Source organism: Cebus imitator, unplaced genomic scaffold (assembly GCF_001604975.1).
Source record: "Cebus imitator isolate Cc_AM_T3 unplaced genomic scaffold, Cebus_imitator-1.0 Scaffold75, whole genome shotgun sequence".
In the NCBI taxonomy this organism is placed as follows: Eukaryota; Metazoa; Chordata; class Mammalia; order Primates; family Cebidae; genus Cebus; species Cebus imitator.
This window is the reverse complement of record NW_016107390.1, coordinates 3,213,224-3,239,878: the sequence shown is the minus strand read 5'-3', so window position 1 is coordinate 3,239,878 and position 26,655 is coordinate 3,213,224. Positions and strand designations below refer to the sequence as shown.

At 38.2% G+C, this 26,655-nt stretch overlaps 1 protein-coding gene across 1 annotated transcript in view; it reads left to right on the top strand.

The window, feature by feature from the left end:
- CATSPERE (catsper channel auxiliary subunit epsilon) overlaps nt 1-26,655 on the top strand; it is a 163,265-nt gene that overhangs the window by 60,009 nt on the left and 76,601 nt on the right. The window contains exon 9 of the mRNA XM_017531963.2: nt 24,014-24,506. Coding sequence (XP_017387452.1) covers nt 24,014-24,506 — 493 coding nt within the window. The remainder of the gene's footprint in view (nt 1-24,013; nt 24,507-26,655) is intronic.

Here is a 26,655-nt window from a genome sequence, read left to right as displayed (position 1 = left end):
CAGGGTCTCTCTCTGTCACCCAGGCTGGAGTGCAGTGGCATGACCACAGCTCACCGCAGCCTCAAACTCCCAGGCTCTAGCAACCTTCCCACCTCAGCCTCCCAAGTGGTATGTGCCACCATGCCTGGCCAAGTTTTACACTTTCTGTAAAAACAGGGTCTCGCCCTGTTGCCCAAGCTGGTCTTTTTTTTTTTTTTTCTTCAACTTTTAAGTTCAGGGGTATATGTACAGGTTTGTTACATAGGTAACGTGTGCCATGGTGGTTTACTGCACAGATCATCCCATCACCAGTATTAAGCCCAGCATCCTTTAGCTTCCTGATGCTCTCCCTCTCCCCATTCTCCCAACCAGCAGGCTCCCTCCGTGTGTTGTTCCCATTCGCCCCCCATGTGTCCATGTGTTCTCACCATTCAGCTCACACTTATAAATGGAAACACGCAGTGTTTGGTTTTCTGTTCCCGCATTAGTTTGAGGATAATGGCTTCCAACTCCATCAGTGCCCCTGGTGTAAACGTGCTAAAAATGTATACACTATATAACTGAAAATATACAAAGCAATACTTATCAATATGAATCAATCTCACAAGCATAATATGGAATGATAAAAGCAAGTCATGGAGGAAAGGTGAAGTGTAATTCCATTTATATAAAGTGCAAAACTAGAAAAATTAAATAATACATTGTTTAGTAATGCGTAAACTAGCTTTTTTTAAATTTTATTTTTAATTTTTGTGGGTACACAGTAGATATATATATTTTTGGGGGGTATATGAGATATTTTGATATAGGCATACAATGTGTAATAATTACAATAGCGTAAATGGGGTATCCATCACCTTAAGCATTTATCCTTTGTGTTACAAACAATCTAATTATATTCTTTTAGTTATTTTTAAATGTCCAATTAAATTATTATTGACTGTAGTCACTATAGTGGGGAATCCATCACCTTAAACATTCATCCTTTGTGTTACAATCTAATTATACACTTATTAAATGTCCAATTAAATTATCATTGACTATAGTCACTGTAGTTGTGATATCAAATAACAGATCTTATTCATTCTATTTTTTGAACCCGTTAACCATCCCTACTCTCCCCACAACTCCCCCCACCACACACACACACACACACACACACACACACACACTACTCTTTCCAGCCCCTGGTAACCATCATTCTACTCTCTATATCCAAGAGTTCAATTGTTTTAATTTTTAGCTCCCACACATAAGTGAGAATACGGTGAAATTTGTCTTTTTGTGCCTGGCCTATTTCACTTAACATAAAGGCCTCCAGTTCTACCCATATTGTTGCAAATGACAGGATCTCATTCTTTTTATGGCTGAATAGTACTCCATTGTGTATATGTACCACATTTTCTTTATCCATTCACCTGTGGATGGACAGTTAGGTTGCTTCAAAATCTTGGCTATTGTGAATAGTGCTGCAATAAACATAGGAGTAGGTATCTCTTCAATATACCGATTTCCTTTCTTTTGGGTATACAGCTAGCACTGGGATTACTAGATCATATGATAGTTCTATTTTTAGTTTTTTAAGGAACTTCCAAACTTCTCCATAGTGGTTGTACTAATTTACATTCCCACCCACAGTTTACAGGGTTCCTTTTTCTCCAGCATTTGTTATTGTCTGTCTTTTGGATAACAGCCATTTTAACTGTGGTGAGATGATATTTCATTCTAGTTTTGATTTGCATTTGTCTAATGATCAATTATATTGAGCACTTTTTCTATACCTATTTGCCATTTTTATGTCTTCACTTAAGAAATGTCTGTTTAGATCTTTTGCCTATTTTTAATTGGATTATATCTTTATATATTCTGGTTATTAATTCCTTGCCAGATGGATAGTTTGCAAATATCTTCTCCCACTCTGTGGGTTATCTCTTCAATTTTTTGATTGCTTCCTTTGTTGTGCAGAAGCTTTTTAACTTGATGTGATTCTACATGTTCATTTTTGCTTTAGTTGCCTGTGCTTATAGGGTATTGCTCAAGAAATCTTTGCCCACTCCAATGTTCTGGAGAGTTTCCTCAATGTTTTCTTTTCCTAGTTTTATAGCTTTAGGTCTTAGACTTAAGTCTTTAATTCATTCTTTTTTTGCATATGGCAAGAGATAGGGGTCTAGTTTCATTCTTCTGCATATGGATATATAGTTTTCCCAGCACCATTTTTGTTTCTTGTTGTTATTGTTGTTTTCTTTTTTTGAGATGGAGTTCCACTCGTGTTGCTCAGCCTGGAGTGCACTGGCACTATCTCAGCTCACTGCAACCTCCACCTCCCATATTCAAGTGATTCTCCTGCCTCAGCCTTCAAGTAACTGAGATTACAAGTGTGTGCTGCCACGTCTGACTAATTTTTTTATTTTTAGTAGAGAAAGTTTTCCCCAACGTTGGCCAGGCTGGTCTTGAACACTTGACCTCAGGCAATCCACCCACCTCAGCCTCCCAAAGTGCTGGGGTTACAGGCATGAGCCACGGCACCCAGCCTTCAGCACCATTTCTTAAAGAGTCTATCCTTTCCCCAATATATGTGCTTGGTACCTTTCTCAAAAATGAGTTCACTGTATATGTACTGATTTTTTTTCTGGGTTCTCTGTTCTGTTCCATTGGTCTATGTGTCTGTTTTTATGCCAGTACCATGCTGTTTTGGTATCTATAGCTCTGTGGTATAATTTAAAGTCAGGTAATGTGATTCCTCCGGTTTTGTTCATTTTGCTTAGGATAGCTTTGGCTATTCTGGGTCTTTTGTGGTTCCATATAAATTTTAGGATTTTTTTTTCTATTTCTGTAAAGAATGTCATTGGTATTTTGATAAGGATTGCACTGAACCTGTAGATTGCTTTGGGTAGTGTGGACATTTTAACAATATTGAATCTTCCAATCCATGAACATGAAATGTTTTCCTTTTTTCTCTTTAATTTTTTGCATCAATATTTTATAGTATTCATTGTAGAGATATTTCAACTCTTTGGTTAATTCCTAGGTATTTAGTTTTATTTGTACCTATTGTAAATAAAATTATTTTTTTATTTCTTTTTCAGGTTGTTTGCTGTTGGCATATAGAAATGCTACTGATTTTTGTATGTTGATTTTGTATCCTACAACTTTTCTCAATTTATATGTCAGTTCAAACACTTTTTTGATGGAGACTTTTAAGTTTTTCCAAATATAAGACTGTATCTTCTGCAATCAAGGATGATTTTACTTCTTCCATCCAAATCTGGATGCCCTTCATATCTTTCTTTTGTCTGATTGCTCTAGCTAGGACTTCCAGTACTGTTGAATAACAGTGGTGAAAGTGGGTATTCTTGTTGTGTTTCAGCCTTAGAGGAAAGGCTTTCAGTTTTTCCTCATTTAGTATGATACTAGCTATGGATCTGTCATATATGGCTTTTATTATGTTAAAGTATGTTCCTTCTATATTCAGTTTTTTCAATGGTTTTTTTTTTAATCATGAAGGGATATTGAATTTTATCAAATGCTTTTCAGTATCAATTGAAATGATCATATGGCTTTTGTACTTCATTCTGTTGATATAATGTATCACATTGATTGATTTGCATATGCTGAACCATCCTTGCATCCCTTGGATAAATCCTACTTGGTCATAATGAATGATTTTTCTAATGTAACATTGAATTTGGTTTGTTATCATTTTGTTTTAGATTTTTGCATCAATGTTTATCAGGAATATTGACCTATAGTTTTATTTTTTGATTTGTCTTTTTCTGGATTTGGTATCAAGGTAATACTGGCTTCATGGAATGAGTTTCAGAGTATTCCCACCACTTCAATATTCCGGGATAGTTTGAGTAAGATTGGTATTAGTGCTTCTTTAAATGTTTGGTGAAATTCAGCAATGAAGCCATCAGGTCCCAGGCTTTTCTTTGCTGGGTGACTTTTTATTATGGCATCAATCTCATTACTTGTTATTTGTCTGTTTAAATCTTAGATTCTTCATGGCTTAATCTCGGTAGGTTCTGTATGTCTAGGAATGTATCTATTTTATCTAGGTTTTCCAATTTATTGGCATATAGTTGCTCATACTAGCCTCTAATGATCCTTTGAATTTTTGTGGTGTTGGTTGTAATGTCTTCTTTTTCATCTCCAGTTTTATTTATTTCAGTCTTCTCTCTTTTTTTCTTAGTCTGGCTAAAGGTTTATTGATTTTATTTATCTTTTCAAAAAACAAATTTTTCCTTTCATTGAACTTTTTTTTTTTGTTTTCTCCATTTCAATTTAATTTATCTCTTCTCTAATCTTTGTTACTTCTTTTCTTCTATGAATTTTAGGTTTGGTTTGCTCTTGCTTTTCTAGTTAAGATGCATTATTAGGTTGTTTATTTGATGTTTTTCTACTTTTTTGGTATAGGCGCTTATGGCTATAAACTTCTCTCTCAGTACTGCTTTTACTGTATTCCGTAGGTTTTGGTATGTGTTATGTTTCTATTATCATTTGGTTCAAGAAGTATTTCAATTCCTTCTTTCATCCTTGCCTGTTTGAACTGTAATTGCCTGCCCTTCAATCCCTCCTTAATTTCTTCACTGACCCACTGGTCATTCAGGAGCATATTGTTTAAATTTGATGTGTTTGAAATAGCTATCAAAATTCTTCTTGTTACTGACTTCTAGTTTTATTCCATTGTGGTCAGATACTTTATATTTTCTGAATGTTTTAAGACTTGTTTTGGGGTCTAATATATGGTCTATCCCTGAGAATGATCCATGTGTTCAGAAGAAGAATGTGTTCTGTACGCCTATTGAATAAAATGTTCTGTAAGTATCAATTAGGTCCATTCAGTCTATAATGGAGATTAAGTCCAATGTTTCTGTGTTGATTTTCTACCTGGATGATCTGTCCCATGCTAAAAGTGGGATGCTGACATATCTGACTATTATTGTACTGGGGTCTATCTCTCTATATAGCTCTAATAATATTTGCTTTATATATCTGGGCGCTTCAGTGCCAGCTGCATTTATATTTACAATTGTTATGCCCTCTTGCTGAATTTACTCCTTAATCATTATATAATCACCTTAATTGTCTCTTTTTATGATTTTTGTCTTGAAATCTATTTTTTCTGATATAAGTATAGCTACTCCTACTATTTTGTGTTTTCTGTTTGCATTGAATATATTTTTCCATTCTTTTATTTTCAATCTATTCATGTCTTTATAGGTAAAGCATGTTTCATATAGGTAAAAGATTGTTGTCTTGTTTTTTAATCCATTCAGCCACTGTGTGTCCTTTTATTAGAGAGTTTAGTCTATTTACATCAAGTGTTACTATTGATAAGTAAGGATGTACTCCTGTGATTTTGTTATTTGTTTTATGGTTGTTGTGCAGTCTTCTCTTCCTTCTTTTCTTCCTTTCTGTCTTCCTTTTAGTGAAGGTGATTTTCTAAGGTGGTATGTTTTAATTTCTTGCTGCTTTTTATTTTTTGTGTAGCTGTTTTATGTTATTTGATTTCAGACTACCATGAAGCTTGCACATAATTATAGCTTATTTATTTTAAACTGATGACACACTGATTGTCTAAATGAATGAGATCAATTTTAAAAAAAAAACTGATAAGAATTCTACACTTTAACCTTGTTCCCCTGCTTTTAAACTTCTTGTTGTTCCTATTTACTAAGTATCTTATTGTACTGTCCATGCCTTGAAAGTTGTTGTAGTTATTATTGTTGATTGGTTCATCTTTTGGTCTTTCTACTTAACATGTGAATAGAATTTACACACAGCGATTACAGTGTTTAATATTCTATGTTTTTCTGTATACTTACAATTAGCAGTGAGTTTTGTGCCTTCAGATAATTTCTTATCACTCACTAATGTCTTTTTCTTTTAAATTAAATATCTCCCTTTAGCATTTCTGGTAGGACAGATCTGGTGTTGATGAAATCCCTCAGCTTTTGTTTGTCTGTGAACATCTTTATTTGTCCTTCATGTTTGAAGGATATTTTCACCAGATTTACTATTCTAGGGTAAAATATTTTTTCCTTCAACATTTTAAATATATCACGTCACTCTCTCCTTGCCTGTAAAGTTTCCACTGAAGAGTCTGCTGCCAGACGTATTGAATCTCCATTGTATGTTAGTTCTTTCTTCTCTCTTGCTGCTTTTAGGATCCTTTCTTTATCCTTGACTTTTAGAGGTTTGATTATTAAATGCCTTGAGGTAGTCTTCTTTGGGTTAAATCCACATGGTGTTCTGTAACCTTTTTGTACTGGATATTGACGTGTTTCTCGAGGTTTGGGAAGTTCTCTGTTATTATCCCTTGAATAACATTTCTACCCCTATCTGTGTCTCTACCTACTCTTTAAGGCAAATAACTCTTACATTTGCCCTTTTGAGGTTGTTTTCCAGATCTTGTAAGCATGCTTCATTATTTTCTATTCTTTTTTTCATTTGTCTTCTCTGGCTGTATATTTTCAAATAGGCTGTCTTCAAGTTCACTAATTCTTTGTTCTTCTTGATCAATTCTGCTAGTAAGAGACTCAGGCATTCTTCAGTATGTCAATTGCATTTTTCAACTCCAAAATTCCTGTTTCTTTTTAACGATTTCATTCTCTTTTTTAAATTTATCTGTTAGGATCCTGAATTCCTTCTCTGTGTTATCTTGAATTTCTCTGAGTTTCCTCAAAACGGCTATTTTGAATTCTGTGTTAGAAACACCACATATCTCTTTCTCTCTGTGATAGGTTACTGTTGCCTTATTTAGTTCATTTGATTAAGTCATGTTTTTCTGGATGGTATTGATGCCTGTGGTTGTTCATTGGTGTCTGGACATTGAAGAATTAGGTATTTGTTGTAGACTTCAGTGTCTGGGCCTTTTTTTTAACCTATCCTTCTTGGGTAGGCCAGGTATTCAAAGGGACTTGTGTGTTGTGATCTAAGTTTTTGGTCACTGCAGCCATATCAGCATTAGGGGGGCACCCCAAGCCCAATAATGCTGTGACTCTCGCAGACTTACGTATAAGTACTACCTTGGTGGTCTTGGAAAAATTCTCTGAATTACCAAAGATTCTTGTTCTCTTCCTTACTTTCTGCCAAACAAATGGAATCTCTCTCTCTCTCTCTCTCTCTCTCTCTCTCTCTCTCTCTCTGCTGAGCTGCCTGGAGCTGGGGGAGGGGTGACACAGCACCCCTGTGGCCACTAGCACTGGGACTTCACTAGGTCAGACATGAAGCCAACACAGCACTGGATCTCACCCAAGGCCCGCTGTAACCTGGCTACCACCTATGTCCACTCAAGGCCCTAGGACTCTACAGTCAGCAAGTGGCAAAGCCAGCCAGCCTTGAGTCTTCCTTAATGACTGTAAGTTCCCCCAGGCCCCATGTGGGTCCAGCGGTACCGTATGGGAGCCAAGGCCTGGAATCAAAAACCTTAGAAATATACCTGGTGTTCTGTTCTTCTGCAGCTGAATTGGCACCCAAACCACAAGACAAAGCCCTTTCCACTCCTCTCTTCCCTTTTTACAAACAGAGGAGCCTTTCCCTGTGGCCACCACCACCACAGGCACACAGCGAGTGCTGTCAGGCTACCATCAGTATTCACTTAAGGACCAGGGGCTTTTCAGTCAGCTTGTGGTGAATACTGCCAGGTCTGGGACTCACCTTTCAGGGCAGTTCATTCCCCTCTGGCCCAAGGCAAGTCTACAAATGCTGTCCAAGAACCAATGCCTGGAATTGGGGACCCTACGAGCCTGCTTGGTACTCTATTCCACTGTGGCCAAGCCGGTGCCTAAGCTGCAAGACAAAGCCCCTTTTACTCTTCCTTCTGCTGTTCTCAGGCAGAAGGAGTCTCTCTTTGTAGCTACCACAGCTGGGAGTGTGCTGGGTCACACATCTTAGAGTCTCATCCAAGGCCCATGTATTACTTAGCTACCGCTGCTGTTTATCCAGGGCCCAAGAGCTGGTGATGAATCCTGTCAGGACTGAGTCCTTCCCTTCAAGGCATCAGGTTCCTTTCTGCCCCAGGGTGTTTCTAGAAATGTCATCTAGGAACTAGGGCCTCAGGACTGCCCAGTGCCCTTTCTACTGTGGCTGAGCTGATATCCAAGTTGCAGGACAAAGCCCTTTGTACTCTTCCCTCTCCTCTCCTCAAGCAGAAGGAAGCAGCCTCTTTCATAGCTGTGAGCTGTGCTGCCTAGGGTTGGGAAGAAGTGGCACAAGCACCCTATTAGCTACCCAGGGTGGTGTCTCACTAGTTGCATGCCACCCCTGTCCACTAGCTCCAAGCCCAGCACACCACTAGATCTTGCCTAGGAGTTGCAGTCCTTGTGACCTAGACTATCTTTTAAGTGTATTTAGGACTCCAGAGAACTTGAGCCTGTGATGGCAAGGCTTGCCAGAACTCATGTTCCAACCATGAGGATGGGCAATTCCCTCTGGCTAGGGATGGTCAAAATGTTCCCTCTGTGGGTATCATCTGAGTTCTGCTTGGTGTTGCTTTCCACTGTGATAGGGCGGCACTGAATTCCAATCGAAAGTCCCACAATCACCGTACTCTGTCTCCACAAAGCACATAGATTCTTTGTCTGTACCATGCAGCCACTAATGAGGGATGGGGATGGGGTGGTGTTGGCAATTCAAGACTGTCTTTCCCACCTTCTTCAGTGTCTCTTTCCTTGACATGATGTTAAAAGCAAATACTGTGATTACTCACTTGAATTTTGGTTCTTATGAAGTTGCTTTTTTTGGGTAGATAGTTGTTAAATTTCATCTTCCTATGGGAAGATGATTGGTGGAGGCTTCTATTCAGCCATCTTGTTCTGCCTCCACCCTCAAACTAGTTTTTAAAAGCTTTTGAATCGACTTGTGTTAACTTTGCGTCCTGCATCTGTAATTTTTTATTAGTTCCAGGAGTTTTTTTTTTTTTTTCTGTTCTTTAAGGTTTTCTAGACAGTCATTTATGTCATCTGCAAACAAAAACCAGTTTTATTTATTCCATCACAATCTGAACACCTTTTATTTCACTTTCTCATGTTAGCTAGCATCTCCAATGCTATGTTGAATAGCAATAATGAGAGGAGACATCCCTGTTATGTAGCCAATCTTAGGATGAGAGCATCTAGTTTCTCACTATTAAGTTTCTGTATGTTTTCTTTAGACTTTTTTTTATCAGTTGAAGCAGGCCCCCTCTTGCTAGTTTGCTTAGAGTTTTTAGCATGAATGAGGGTTGACTTTGTCAAATGCTTTTCCTGCATCTACTATGAAATGATTTTGCTTCTTTAGCCTGTTAATTTGGTAAATTACATTAATTGATTTTTGAATATTGGTCCAGCCTTGCATACCTGGAATAAATCTCATTTGTTCATGGTATGTAATTCTTTTTACACATTGTTGGATTTGAAAAGTCTGTAGCTTTCCTTTCGTGTGATGTCTTTGTCTGGTTTTAGTATTAGGGCAATGCTGGCTGGCCTCACAGAATGAATTTTTCCCTCACAGGGAAAAATTCTCTCTGCTTCTGTTAGAAAAGTTTCTAGAGAATTGGCATTATTTGTTCCTTAACTGTTAGCATTCACTAACCTAAAAAGAAAGTCACTGGGCCTGGTGTTCTGTTTTGGAAGATTATTAATTATTGTTCCAATTTCTTTAATAGATACAGCTTCTTATGTGAATTTGACTTAGTTTAATTACACTGTGGTTTGAGACGATACTTTGTATTATTTCTATTCTTTTAAATTGTGTTAAGGTGCATTTTATGGCCCAGCACATGGTGCATCTTGGAGAATACTCACGTGGGACTGAGAAAATCATGTATTCTTCTGTTGTTAGATGAAGTAGTCTACAAGTATCCATTAAATCTGGTTGATTGATTAGTTCAGCCATGTCCTTACTGATTTTCTGCCTGCTGGATCTGTTAATTATAAAGAGGTGTGGAAGTTGCAAGAGATAATAGTGGATTTTTCTATTTCTCTTTGCACTTCTATGTTGTTAAGACATATATGTGGCAAAACTAGTTTTAAGAAAACATGAAAGGCCAGGCGCAGTTGCTCACACCTGTAATCCTAACACTTTGGGTTATCAACGTAGGAGTATTGCTTGAGCACAGGAGTTCAAGGTCAGCCTGGGCAACGTAAGGAGACCCTGTCTCTNTCACACCTAATCCCAACACTTGGGAGGCCAAGGCAGAACGCTTGAGTCCAGGAGTTCGGGATCAGCCCAGACAACATAGGGACACCCCATCTCTAAAATTTGTTTTAATTAACTGGGCATGGCAGTTTGCACCTATGGTCCTAGCTACTTGGGAGGCTGAGGTGGGAGGTTCTCTTGAGCCCAGGAGGCCAAGGCTGCAGTGAGCCATGATCTTGCCACTGCACTCCAGCCTGGGTGGAAGAGCAAGACCCTGCCTCCAAAAAACAAAAACAAAAACAAAAAAACCATGAGAATGTAAACATAAATGTAATCACCGAATCAGGTTAGTGATGACCTGTGAGTAGGTGGGGAAGGTAGGAAAGGTTAGGCATACAGGAAATTTCTAAGGTATAGGTAATGTTCTGATTCTCGATCTGGGTGATTAACACACAGTTAATCATCTTAGTATTATTCTTTAAATGGTGTATGTGCATTATATACTCTTTTGCATATAATGAAATTATTACATTATACTTTAAAATAAATATAAGGAAAATATGTATATGTAGAGAATTCAGAGAGCCATTTAGAATATATAGGCTTGGATGTCATAAAATTTCATTAACACGATTGACTAATATGAGCTTAGAAAATATTATAAAAGATATATTTTGTGAGGCCAAGGCAGGCGGATCACGAGGTCAAGAGATCGAGACCATCCTGGCTAACATGGTGAAACCCCATCTCTACTAAACTACAAAAAAAATAGTTGGGCAAGGTGACATGTACCTCTAGTTCCAGCTACTCAAGAGGCTGAGGCAGGAGAATCACTTGAACCCAAGAAGTGGAGGTTGCAGTGTGAACCAAGATCACGCCATTGTACCCCAGCCTGGGTGACAGGGCAAAACTACGTCTCAAAAAAAAATTAAAAGATATATTTTGTGGTAAAACAAGAAAGAAAAATACAAGAGGTAGTAACTGTGCAGGTTGTGCAGGATCTTGAAGAACAAGTATAATAGTATAGGGAAGGAGAAGAGGGAAGTGGGTACTAAGAGAGGGGAAGGCTATAAACAGTTTTGGAAGGAGGAAAGAACACATCTGAAATGTACTATGGCAGATGAAATTGAATAGCAAAGAAAACGAATAATATGGAGATTCCCTGAAAATCATTTGGAAAAGTTTGAGTTTTTTTCCTGAATGTAATTAAGGGCCAGCAAAGTTCCTAAGCAGAACATAACTAGGCTGGGTGCCATGCTGTGCACCTGTAGTCCCAGCTACTCAGGAGGCTGACACAGGAGGATATCTTGAGCCCAGGAGTTTGAGACCAGCCTGGGTAACACTGTGAGACCCCCATCTCTTAATTTTGAAAAAATCTTTTTAAAAGAGGAAAAGGAACATGGCTTATTGAAACTTAGTTAAATGAAGATAAATTAAAACATGGCAGATTAAGTCCATTTATTTATCTCTAATCTCTCCCAAAATCTTACCAAATCACAGGGAGAAAATTTTTTTTTAAAGTTACAAACCTGTAAAGTCAAAAAGTGGAAGGGAGGCAAGAACAAAAGATAGAAAGCAGAGCAAGACATGGTGACCGAGTAGTGCATAGCAATTCCGTCAAGTAAGCGCTCACAGAAGAGAATTCTTAATTGGTGGGGAGTTATGTCAACAAGATGGTAGAATTGAAGTTCTCTGGCCCAACTTCCCCCACCCCCAGAAATCCAGCTAGCAACTATCCACAAACAAGAATACCTTTGCCAATATCCAATATCAGAACTAAGAAAAGCCATATTCAAAGGGTAAGAGGAATTGTTTCTCTTTGACCATGTCACGTGTCTCCCAAGCTACATAGTGCCACACACAGAATATTCCCCTAGGCCCATGGTTTTCACCATGGGGAAAGATAGTTGAGATAGATATTCTAACTTTCCCACCACTGTGAGACCCTTCACAGGAGGCTCAGTTCTGTCTCACTCCACAGGACACATTGGGAGTACCAGCAGGACTAGACCACCTGGGATCAATTAGAAATGAAGAAGAGGGCCTGGAGCCTACAGCAGCCACCACATGATGGCTCTGCAAATGGGGCACCATACCAGAGAGACTAGCCAACAGCATCACTCTGCAAGAAACAGGATCCATAGGGCTGCCAGCCTCAAGTCGCTATCCAGCTTTCCCATCTACCTCCAGCTTTCTCTTTAAACCTTCCCCAGGCCAGAAGGCAAGTGTAGGTCAGTGTTTTCCTATGCAGGAAGCATCTGGCCCCACTCAACCACAGAGATAGAGCAAGCCAAGCCCTGGTACTCTCCTTAAGCCTTCCCCTTGCCAGGAGGCAAATGTAGGTCAGTATTTACCTGCAGAGGGAGTATCTGGCCTCACACAACACCAGCAGCTGAGTGATGACTCTACCACACCTTGATGCCATGCTTTTTTGTTTTTAAATTTTAGATTCAAGGTGTACATGTGTAGATTTGTTACATGGATATATTGAGTAATGGTGATGTTTGGGCATCTAGTGTACCCATCATCCAAATAGTGAACATTGTACTCAGTAGGTATTTTTTTAATCCTCACTCCCCTCCCACCCTCTCCCTTTTTTGGAGTCCCCACTGTCTATTATTTCCATCTTTACGTCCACGTGTACCCATTGTTTAGCTCCCGCTTACTTATAAGTGAGAACTTGCAGTATTTGATTTCACTTAGGATAATGGCGTCCAGCTTTATTTATGTTGCTGCAAAGAACATATTTTATGCTCTATTATGGCTACATAGTATACCATGGTGTATAAGATGACCCTAGATCTAAAGACAAGTTCAGTCTATGCATATGTGTGGAGCGTAGCCTCTGGCCCTGTCCACTCTGTGTAGCTAACCACAGACTCCAGAGACCTCATCCAGCCTTGGAGCCCAGGATGTGGCCCTGCCCAACTACAGATTCCAAACAACAATACAATAGGTGCCTTAAAAAAAAAGTGCAGCATCTCTAATCATTAGGGAAATGCAAATTAAAAGCACAGTGAGATATCACCTCATACCTATTACAATGACTTTTATCAAAAAGATGAACGATAACAAGTGTTGGTAAAGGTGTGGATAAAAAAGTACCCCTCATACATTGTTGTTGGGAATATAAATTAATATAGCCATTATGGGAAATGGCATGGAAGTTTCTCAAAAACTCAAAATTACCAGCAATCTACTACAACTCCCAGTGGGATCCAGCAATCCCACTTCTAAGTATATATCCAAAGGAATCAAAATCAATATGTGGATATCTGCATTTCCATGTTCACTGATTCACAGTAGCTGAGATATGGAAACAACCTATGTGTCCATCAGTAGACGCATGGATAAAAAAAAAGTGATATATATACACAATGGAATACTATTCAGCCTTCTAAAAAGAAGGAAATTTTGTCACTTGCAACAACATGGGTAAACCTGGAGGACATTACACTAAGTGAAATGAGCCAGGCACAGAAGGACAAATACTGTATGACCTCACTTACATGAAAACTTTAAAAAAGTTGACCTCATAGAAGTAGAGAGTAAAATAATGGTTACAAGAGCCAAGGTGGGGGAGAATGTGAAAAGGAGGAAGTATTAATCAAAGGGTATAAAAGTTCAGATTTACAGGAGGAATAGGTTTTCAGATTATTGTGCATCAGGGTGACTGTAGTCCGTAAGAGTATTATATATATAAAATAAAAAATAAAATGATAATATGGTAGGAACTCCCCAATGTGCATTCAGCTCTTTTCTCCAGCCCTACTCCCTAAATATGGAAACATAACATTATCCTCTTGACAGGATAAGAGAGGATTCTTCTTTGGATTAACCCATCAGACCTACTTAAAAGAACTTATGAGGTGTAGGAAGAAACATAGTGGGTCATGATGGAAGCAAGAGGTTTCACTCAGTGATAAAGCTGACTCACACCTTGTCATGGCTCCTCTCTTAAATATTAGTGTGTAGTGAAGGACCACCAGAAAATTACAGAAAGCCTGCAACATGAAAGTCAGATACCTGACTCAATAACCAGAAAAATGGGAATCAGAAGAAACAGCATAGAGCAGGGAGCAGAAGAAAACTTGATAAAAAAAAATACATAGCAGAGTGAGCCTGTCTATAGACCCAAAGCCCTTAAATAAAGAGGCGACTGCATCCCCTTCAAGAAAGACCTTGATACGCTATACAAATTTATGTTGTTAATCTTTCTCCCAGCCTACCCCAGAGGGACCTGTGGCCTCTAACCAGGGTAACTGTACATTGGGGAAAAGGAAATATCAGACATATTACAGACTACTGGCCACTGGCTATGAACTGACACTAATTCTAGGAGATCCAAATGTCACTGTGGGCCTCTATCAGAATAGACGCTTATGGAGGTTAGATGATCAATGGAGTTTTAACTCAGGCCTGTCTCGCAGTGAATCCAGTGGGTCTCCAAACCCATGCTATGGTTATTCCTTCAGTTCTAGGATGCATGCTTGGGATAATACTTAGCAGCTGACAGAATCCCCATATTGGTTCCTGTCCTATGAAGTGAGAATAATTATGGTGAGTAAGGCCACATATAAGCCATTAGCACTGCCTCTACCTTGGAAAATAGTAAATAAAAAGCAATATTGAATTCTTAGAGGGATTTCAAAGACTAGAGCCACCATCAAGAAATTAGAAGATGCAGGAGTGGTGTGATTCCCATGACATCCCCATTCAACTTATCTATCTATCTGGTGCAGAAGACAGATGGATCTTGAAGAATGACTGGGTTGTCATAAGCTTAACCAGGTGGTAACTCCAATTGCAGCTACTGTACCAGATGTGTTTCATTGCCTGAGCAAATTAACACATCCCTTGCTATGTGTTATGCAATTATTGATCTGGCAAATGCCTTTTTCTCCCATCCCTGTCTATGAGGCTCAACGGAAACAGTTTGCCTTCTGTGGGCAAGGACAGCAATACATCTTCAACGTCCTACCTCAGGGGTATGTCAGCTCTCCAGCCCTATGTCATAATTTAGTTTGTAGGCATCTTGGTCACCTTTCCATTCCATTAGGTAATATCACACTGGTCCGTTATATTGATGACATTATGTTAATTGGACATGGGGAGCAAGAAGTGGCAATGTATTAGTAAGACATTCACAAGCTAAAGAGTGGAGAATAAATCCAACTCAAATTTGGGGCCTTCTACCTCAATAAAATTTCTTGCAGTCCTGTGGTATGAGGCATATCAAGATATCTCTTCTAAGGTGAAGTTTAAGTTGTTTGCATCTGGCCCCTCCTATAACCAAGAAAGAAGCACAATGCCTAATGGACCTCTTTGGATTTTAGAGGCAACATATTCCTCATTTGGAAATGTTACACTTGTCCATTTCCCAAGTAACCCAAAAAGCTGTGAGTTTTCAATGGGACCCAGGACAAGAGAAGGCTCTACAATAGGTATAGGCTGCTGTGTAAACTGCTCTGCCGCTCGGGCTGTTTGATATAGCAGATGTCAGTGGCAGATAGGGATGCTATGTAGAGCCTTTGTCAAGCCCTTATAGCTAAATTGAACCACACTCCCTTTGAATTTTGAAGAAAGGCCCTTTCATCATCCTGGGATAACTACTCTCCTCTTATGAGACAACTCTTGGCCTACTGTTGGACTTTAGCAGAAACTGAATGCTTGACCATGGGCAACCAAGTTACTATGCAACCCTAGCTGTCCATCATGAATTGGATATTACTTGCCCACTGAGTCATAATGTTGGACATGCACAGCAACACAATACTCCATTATCAGATGGAAATGGTATATACATGATTGGGCCCTAACAGGCCCTCAAGGAGCAAGTAAATTTTAGGACAAAGTGGCCCAAATTCACATGGTTCCTACTGCTGCTACACTGCCTTCTCTCTCCCCATTTGCACCTATGGTTTCATGGGGAGTTCCCTACAATGAGTTAACAGAGGAAAGGAAGATTTGGGCCTGGTTTACAGATGGCTCTGCATGCTATCCAGCAGCACCAAAAAGTGGACAGCTATAGGAACATAGCCCCTTTCTGGGCATCCCTGAAGGAGAATGCTAAGGGAAATTGACTCAATCTCTGGCCTGCACCACTGCCAGCTGACTACAGAGGCCTTAGGTTTTGGAGAAACCTCAGCAGCAAGCCGATCTCAGAGGCTGTGAACTTCAGATACACCCCATCACTGCACCATTTTCAGTGGCCAAGGGTTTCCAGCTTGGTGCTGTACCAACTGTGATGGTTCTAGGCTTAAGGAACCCCCCAGTGCTTCAGTGGTTGCCATAGCCATAGGTTCATGGGCCACACCAGCTGACCCACCTAGAATCTCTGGACGGGCTTACTGTTGAATTGTGTTCCCAGACAAAACCACGCTGTGAAGGCTGGAATAAGTATCTACTACTTGAATGCACAGATATCAATGCATGACCAGAAAGATCAAGAAAAATCAGGGAAATATGGTGTCCTCAAATGGACAAAATAAAGTGCCAGTGACTGGCCCTAAAGAGATAGAGATGTATGAACTGTCTGACAAATAATTCAAAATAACTGTTTTAAGGAAACTCAGTGCACTTCAAGAAAATACAAAGTAACAATTCAACAAAATGAGGAAAGAATACATGATCAGAATGATAAATTTAACAGAGATTGAAATTTTTTTAAACAAAAATGCAAGTGCTGAAAAATAAGTGAACAAATGAAAAATTCAATAGAGAGCAAAAACAGTCAGTTGATCAAAGAGAAGAAAATATCTGTAAAACTGAAGACAGATTACTTGAAATATACAGTTATGATAAAAAAATGAAAGGAGTGAAGAAAGCTGGTGGGATTTATGGAACAGCATCAAAATAGCAAATGTTTAAGTCATTGGGGTTTAAGAGGGAGTAGAGAAATACAGTAGGGTAGAAAGATTATTTAAAGAAATAGGAAACTTGAAACCTGCAGAAAATTATAGTATCCAGGTACATAAAGATTAAAGGTTACCAGTAAGATTCAATCCAAATAAGAATACCCCAAGACTTATTGTAATCAAATTGTCAAAGATGAAAGACAAAGAGAAGATCCTGAAAGCGGCAAGAGAAAAGAAGCGAATAACATATAAGGGAGTTCCAATACACCTAACATCAGACTTCTCAGCAGAAGTATTACAGGCAAGAAGGGAATGGGATGATATATTCATATTCAAAGTGCTGAATAAAAAAAAAAAAAAAGACAACCAAGAACACTGTGCCCAGCAAGCCATCCTTCAAAAATGAAGATTTTCACAAACAAAAGCTGAGGGAGTTTATCACCACTAGACCTGTCTTACAAGAAATACTAAAAGCAGTGCATTGAGCTGAAAGAAAAGGATGCTTATGAGTAATATGAAAACATCTGAAAGTATAAAACCAGTGGCAAAATAAGTCGGAATATTCTGATACTGTAATGGTGGTGTGTAAATCACTTATAGTATAAAGGTTAAAACGAAAACTATTAAAATACTACAATAATTTTTCAAGGGATATGCAATATAAAAAGATGTAAATTATAAATTGTGAGGAAAAGTGGAGTAAAATATAGAAAAATTTCAATCTAACTTGTTATTAGCTTAAAATAACATATTATAACTATAAGATGATATGTGTAAGCTTCATGGTAACCACAAAGCAAAACCTATAATAGATTCTCAAAAATAAAAGGGAAGGAATAAAATTTTACTAGTAGAAAAAATCATTTAGCCAAAAGAAAGATAGTAAAACAGGAAGAAAGGATCTACAAAACAACTAAAAAACTATTTTTAAATGGAAGTAGAATTTCATTGAATATAAGTGTATTAAATTCTAAAATCAAAAGTCATAAAGTGGCTGATTGGACTAAAATAAGACCCAATTACAAGCTGCCACTTCACCTTTGAGGACACATATAAACTGAAAGTAAAGGGATGGAAGAAGAAGAAATGACCAGAAATGCTATTATATACCAGTTCATGGGCTGCAGCCAATGGTTTGGCTAGATGATTAGGTACTTCAAAGGAACGTGATTGGAATATTCGTGACAAATAAATATGGGGAAGGACAAATAAATATGGGGAACAGTATGCAGATAAACCTTTCTGAATGGGCAAAAATTGTGAATATATTTGTATCCCATGTGAATGATCACTAAAGAATAACATCAGCAGATGAAGATTTAATAATCAAATGGATAGGATGACCTATTCTGTGGATACCAGTCAGCCTGTTTCCCCAGCCACCATTGTCATCACCCAATGCATTCATGAAAGAAAGTAGCCATGGTGGTAGAAATTGAGGTTATTCATGGGCTCAGCAATGTGGACTTCCACTCACCAAGGCTGACCTGGCTGTGGTCAACTCTGAGTGCCCAATCTGCCAGAAGCAGATATGAACAATGGGAGTGTCATACCCCCAATATGACACCATTCTGTGTGGTGATTAGTCAGCTACCTGGTGGCAGGCTGACTACACTGAACCATTTCCATCATGGAAGGGCAATGTTTTGTTCTTACTGGTGAATAGACACTTTGGATATGATTTGCCTTCCCTACACACAATGCTTCTACATTATCATTTGTGGACTTATAGAATATCTTATCTACTCTCCTGGTATTTCACACAGCATTTCTTTCACTTCAAAGGAAGAGAAGACAGCACTGGAGCCATGCTCCTGAAATTCACTGGCCTTACCATGTTCTCCAGCTGGCATGATAGAATAGTGAAACAGTCTTTGGAAAACTCAATTACATTGACCTCTAGGTGGCAATACAGCTGAGCAAGTTCGCCAGAAGGCTATATATGCTCTGACTCATGCCTAATATATGGTGGTGTTTTCCCGATTGCCAGGATTCTCAGCTCCAGGAGTCGTGGTGGAAATGGCAGTGGCACCACTCACTATTACCCTTAGAGACCTAATAGCAAATTTTTGCCTCCTGTTCCCAGGACTTTATATGGAAATTGCACTGAATTTTTTGTTGGAATGGTTTAAGGCATAAGAGGTTTGGTGACAGTTCTACAACTAGCCTAATTTGAGGTCCCCTTGACCTGGGTCCTGCTGAATGGGCAGAATGTCATCATCACCAACCCAAGCATGTTATTTATTGAGAAAATGAGTGACTCAAGAAATGTTTGCCGAACATCTTTCAGCCCAGTGTCTTTTGGATTGCCCTGCTGAGAAATTCTTCTTAAAAATGTTCAGTACTTTTAAGATATGCCAGACTGTTTGTTTTCATAAATTACTCCATGTTCCCATTTCAAAAGATAGACTCTTCTCTGTCAGATTTTAGATTAGCAAGAAACAAGAAAGATCCTAAAAACCTACAGAAGGACAACCATTTAAATAATAAAAATCAGTCTATGATGTGACTTTCTCAAGAGTGATTCTGATTACCAACAGGCTGGAGAAAATGCCCTCTCCTTAGCCTATTATTCATCAAGTGTGTAAAATAAAGATCTTTTCAGATATTCAAGATCTCAAAAAATGTATGTTTATACATCCTTTCACAGGAAGGTGCTAAAGAATGTGCTTTAGCAAAAGAAAAGATCAGAGCATGAGATCCTGTAAATGGCAGCTAAGAGAGAATAATGAAGGGAAACACTAGGAAACAAGTACTGGATTATCTCTGCATTTATCACATGGAAAATATTATAAAATGCTATTTTAACTACCTACTGAAAAAACAACCAAAATTTTTGAATGAAACAATTATTAACCCCAGGAAAAGTTATGTGTATGTATATATAGAGAGAAAAGAAAACATACTCATAGTAGAACTGGCTCAGCAGTAAGCAATATTTAAACAGTAAATCTAAACAATATAAACACTCTTCATTTAACTAAAAAGTTAACTAATTTGAGAGTTGGGGAGAAGATGTATAAGTAGGCATGGAAGAGATACATTTTCATCTGCCATATAAGAAGGCAATAGGGCTGACTCTGGGTACACTGCCTAGGAGTTAGCCCTGTTCCACAAGGAGAAGTAATAAAAGAGAAAAGAGAAGGTGATAGAGAATGTATAAAAATCATATTTTAAGAAAGACAGTATAAGAATCTTTACTTGAGAATATGGAGACACATTGCAGAAGAAACAGCTGTAGGAGTCAAGATTGTTTTCCTATTGACCACATAATTGGAAGTAAATCTCTCCTCAGCAAATGCAAAAGAATGGAAATCATAACAAACAGTCTCTCAGACAGCAGTGCAATCAAATTAGACTCAGGATTAAGAAACTGACCCAGAACCGCACAACTTCATGGAAACTGAACAACTGGCTCATGAATGTCGACTGGATAAGCAATGAAATGAAAGCAGAAATAAAGATGTTCTTCGAAACCAACGACAATGAAGACACAGTGTACCAGAATCTCTGGGACACATTTAAAGCAGTGTCTAGAGGAAAATTTATAGCAATAAATGCCCACATGAGAAGCAAGGAAAGATCTAAAATCGACACCCTATCATCAAAATGGAAAGAGCTAGAGGAGCAAGATCAAAAAAGCTAAAAAGCTAGCAGAAGACAAGAAATAACTAAGATTAGAGCAGAACTGAAGGAGACAGAGACACAAAAAAAAAAACCTTAAAAAAATCAATAAATCCAGGAGCTGGTTTTTTGAAAAGATCAACAAAATAGACCACTAGCCAGATTAATAAAAAAGAAAAGAGAGAAGAATCAACTAGATGCAATAAAAAACGATAAAGGAGATATCACCCTTAGGGATTACTACAAACAAGTGTGTGCACATAAACCAGTAAACCTGGAAGAAATGGATAAATTCCTGGACACTTGCACCATCCCCAGCCTAAACCAGGAAGAAGTCAAAACCCTGAATAGACCAATAACAAGAGCTGAAGGTGAGGCAGCAATTAATAGCCTACCAACCAAAAAAAGCCCAGGTCCAGATGGGTTCCCAGCTGAATTCTACCAGACATACAAAGAGGAGCTGGTACCACTCCTTCTGAAACTATTCCAAAAACAATCCAAAAAGAGGGAATCCTTCCCAAATCATTTTGTGAGACCAACATCATCCTGATACCAAAATCCAGCAGAGACCTAACAAGAAAAGAAAACTTCAGGCCAATATCCATGATGAACATAGATGCAAAAATATTCAATAAAATACTGGCAAAACGATTGCAACAGCACATCAAAAAGATTATCCATCACAATCAAGCAGGCTCCATCCCAGGGATGCAAGGCTGGTTCAACATACGCAAGTCTATAAACGTAATTCACCACATAAACAGAACCAAAGACAAAAACCACATGATTATCTCAATAGATGCAGAGACGGTGTTTGACAATATTCAATGCAAGTCTGTAAACGTAATTCACCACATAAACAGAACCAAAGACAAAAACCACATGATTATCTCAATAGATGCAGAGAAGGTGTTTGACAAAACTCATTAGCCCTTTATGCTAAAAACTCTCAATAAACTAGGTCTCAACAGAACATATCTCAAAATAATAAAAGCTATTTCACTAGCCCTTTATGCTAAAAACTCCCAATAAACTAGGTCTCAACGGAACATATCTCAAAATAATAAAAGCTATTTATGACAAACCCACAGCCAATATCATACTGAAAACTGGAAGCATTCCCTTTGAAATCTGGCACTAGACAAGGATGCCCTCTCTCACCACTCCTATTCAATATAGTATTGGAAGTTCTAGCCAGAGCAATCAGGCAAGAAAAAGGAATAAAGGGTATCAATTAGGAAAGGAGGAAGTCAAATTGTGTCTATTTGGAGACGACATGATTGTATATTTAGAAGACTCCACCGTCTCAGCCCAAAATCGCCTGAAACTTATAAGCAATTCAGCAAAATCTCAGGATACAAAATCAATGTGCAGAGAACACAGCATTCCTATACACCAATAACAGACTTAAAGAGAGCCAAATCAAGAAAAAACTGCCATTCACAATTGCTATGAAGAATATAAAATACCTGGGACTACAACTAGCAAAGGATGTAAAGACCTCTTCAAGGAGAACTACAAACCACTGCTCAAGGAAATAAGAGAGGACAAAAACAGATGGAAAAACATTCCATGCTCATGGTTAGGAAGAATCAATATTGTGAAAATGGCCATACTGCCCAAAGTAATTTATAGATTCAATGCTATCCCCATCAAGCTACCTATGACCCTCTTCACAGAACTGGAAAAAACCACCTTAAACTTCATATGGAACCAAAGGAAAGCCTGCATAGCCAAGTCAATTCTAAGCAAAAAGAACAAAGTTGGAGGCCATCACGCTACCTGACTTCAAACTATACTACAAGCCCACAGTAATCAAAACAGCATGGTACTGGTACCAAAACAGAGATATAGACCAATGGAACAGAACAGAGGCCTCGGAGGCAATGCCACACATCCACAACCATCTGATCTTTGACAAACCTGACAAAAACAAGCAATGGGGAAAGGATTCCCTGTTTAATAAATGGTGTTGGGAAAACTGGCTAGCCATGTGCAGAAAGCAGAAACTGGACCCCTTCCTGACACCTTACACTAAAATTAACTCCAGATGGATTAAAGACTTAAACATAATACCTAACACCATAAAAACCCTAAAAGAAAACCTAGGCATACCATTCAGGACATAGGCATAGGTGAGGACTTCATGATGAAAACACCTAAAGCATTGGCAACAAAAGCCAAAATAGACAAATGGGACCTAATTAAACTCCAGAGCTTTTGTACAGCAAAAGAAGCAATCATTAGAGTGAACCAGCAATCAACAGAATGGGAAAAAAATTTTGCGATCTACCCATCTGACAAAGGGCTAATATCCAGAATCTACAAAGAACTAAAACAGATTTACAAGAAAAAAAAAAAAAAACCATTCAAAAGTAGGTGAAGAATATGAACAGATGCTTTTCAAAAGAAGACATATATGAGGCCAACAAACATATGAAAAAATGCTCATCATCACTGGTCATTAGAGAAATGCAAATCAAAACCACACTGAGATACCGTCTCATGCCAGTTAGAATGGCGATCATTAAAAAATCTGGAGACAACAGATGCTGGAGAGGATGTGGAGAAATAGGAACTCTTTTCCACTGTTGGTGGGAGTGTAAATTAGTTCAACCATTGTGGAAGACAGTGTAGTGATTTCTCAAGGACCTAGAAATAGAAATTCCATTTGACCCAGCAATCCCATTACTGGGTATATATCCAAAGGATTATAAATCGTTCTATTATAAAGACACATGCACATGTGTGTTCATTGCAGCACTGTTTACAATAGCAAAGACCTGGAACCAACCCAAATGCCCATCAATGATAGACTGTACAAGGAAAATGTGGCACATATACATCATGGAATACTATGCAGCCATAAAAAACGATGAGTTTGTGTCCTTTGTACGGACATGGATGAATCTGGGAACAATCATTCTTAGCAAACTGACACAAGAACAGAAAATCGAACACCGCATGTTCTCACTCATAGGCAGGTGTTGAACAATGAGAACACATGGATACAGGGAGGGGAGCATCACACACTGGGGTCTGTTGGCGGGGACTAGGGGAGGGACAGTGGGAGGTAGCGAGTTGAGGAGGGATAACATTGGGAGAAATGCCAGATATAAATGATGGGAGGATGGAGGCAGCAAACCACATTGCCATGTATGTACCTATGCAACAATCCTGCATGTTCTGCACATGTACTCCAGAACCTAAAGTGCAATAAAATATAAATAAAAAAAGATTGTTTTCCTTTGGGACCAGAGTGAAGAATAACAAAAACATTGTGGCAGTGGTTGCATTTTAATATTAGTTGTCTTATCCAGATTTATATTGATAAAAGTCAAAAATGTTTTAAGGACGATAAATATCAGCACTGTATAAAATGGATCAGAAGATGGAGAGATCATTTTATTTTATTTTATTTCTCTTCTTAGGACCTGGAATATTGAGATACCAATGACAATAGAAGATGCGCTAAAGGAGATTAGAGGAAACCAAGTGATTTTTCAAGATTGCTTTATTGCAGATTTTCTTATTCTGTTGACTTTTCCTATGTTAACTATACCAGAAATTCCTGGTTATTTACCAATCTCTTCACCCCCTGGTAGTCAACTAATTGCTTTCCGTGATACTTGTATTTTTGCATGTGTTGTTTTGGTAACTGACAGGGAGACCTTTCAAACAAATGATTCATTCCGTACTTGGACCAGAGTCAGAGTGCCTCCAGACATTCTGAGTGATGATGAAAGACAGAATGTAACTGATGTGATTTTATCACGAGATGGAGTAATTTTTTATATAAATGGTGTTCTTTACCTAAAAAGTTTTCGTGGATTTATAAAAATGGGAAGAACTATAAATCTTCCTGATGATGGAATTGCTGGCATTTCATCAAGAAAATGGTGTTGGGTCAAATATTTATTCAAGGTAAGTAAGTGACATTTTATATTTTATAAATATATTTATATTTTACAAATATATTTATCATACCATTTATTCAGTGATAAACAGAAACTTGCTGTGCAGCTTTTTGCCTAGTTGTTTTATCTAAGGCTGTAAACAGCTCTAACTCAGCTTCTCAGATACCTCTTTACAGTAGAGATACACCTCCAAAACTAAAAATAAATTAAAACTTGTATGTTATTATGCAGTTCACTCATAATATGGGAGCTTTGTTTTACCTTGATATGGGCAAAAGACACAAAATTCTTTTTCCCCAAACAAAGGTTATATGAGCTCTCCAGAATGAATAATGAGTTTTTGTTACATGTATAGAAAGTGTAATGATCAAGTCAGGGTATTTGGGATATTCATCTCCTTCAGTATTTACCATGTCTATGTGTTGGTATCATTTCCTCTTTCCTAGTTACTTTGAAATGTTAAAAATATTGTTGCTAAGCATAGGTTAGGTACCCTGGTCTCACTACAGACAAACTAGAAACACTAGAACTTATTTATTCTGTAGAATGGTATGTTAGTTAGATATATAACAATATAACTTATTCTTCTATTTAACTGTGTATCTGTACCCATTAAGCAACCTCTCTTCATACTCCCTTCCACGCACCCACCCTTCCCAGACTCTAATATCTATCATTCTATTCTGTTTCCTTGAGATCATGGATTTTACCTTCCACATATGAGTAAGAACATGTAGTATTTGTCTTTCTGTGCCTGGCTTATTTCACTTATTGACCTCCAGTTCCATCTATATTGCTGGAAACGACATAATTTTGTTACTTTTATGGCCAAATAGTATTCCATTGGGTATATATACCGCATTTTCTTTATCCATTCATCCAGTGATATACATTTATGTTGATCCCATGTCTTCGTTATTGTGAATAGTGTTGCAATAAACATGTAAGTACAGGTGTCCCTTTGATAATACTGATTTCTTTTCCTTTTGATAAATACCCAGTAGTGGGAATGCTGGATTGTATGGCAGTTCTATGTTTAGTTTTTTTTGAGAAACCTCCATACTCTTTTTCATAGCGGTTGTGCTAAATTACATTCCCACCAACAGGGTATATGAGCTTCCTTTTCTCTGCCTCCTTGGCAGCATCTGTTGTTTTTTAATAATTGCCAGGCTGGGCAGGATGGCTCACACCTGTAGTTCCAGCACTGTGGGAGGCCAAGGTGGGATGATTGCTTGAGCCTAGGCATTAGAGACCAGCCTTGGCAACATGGAAAGACCCCCATCTTTAAAAAATAAAATAAAATCTAGAAGAAAAAAAAAACAATAGCCATTTAACAGGGTAAAATGATATCTCATTGTGGTTTTGGTTTGCATTTCCCTGATTATTAGTGATGTTAACCATTTTTTTTACATACCTGTTTGCCATTTGTTTATCTTCTGAGAAATATCTATTCATGACCTTTGCCCACTTTTAAATGGGATTTTTTTTTTTTTTTTTTTTACTATTAAGTTGTAAAATTGAAGAAGAGGTAATTATCCCTAACTCATTCTACAAGACCAGCCTTTTCCTGATACCAATACCAGAGAAGAACACAACACAAAAAAAGAAAACTACAGGCCAATATTCCTGATGCATATAAAACACAAAAATCCTCAGAAAAATTCTAGCAAACTGAATCAAACAGCACATCACAAATAGAACACACCGTGGGATTTATACCAGCAATGTAAGGATAATTTGACTTATACAAATCAATAAGTGTGTTACCTAACATCAACAGAATGAAGGACAAACACCATATGATCATCTCAACAGATAGAGAAAAAGCTTATGATAAATTCAACACCCCTTCATGATAAAAATTTAGCAAACTGGCCTGGCACAGTGGCTCACACCTATAATCCCAGCACTTTGGGAGGCCAAACTGGGTGGATCACAAGGTCAGGAGTTCAAGACCAGCCTGGCCAATATGGTGAAACCCCATCTCTACTAAAAATACAAAAATTAGCTGAGCATGGTGGTGTACGCCTGTAGTCCCAGCTACTCAAGAGGCTGAGGCAGGAGAATCACTTGAACCTGAGAGGTGGAGGTTGCAGTGAGCCAAGATCGCACCACTGACTCCAGCCTGGGTAACAAGAGCGAAACTCCGTCTCAAA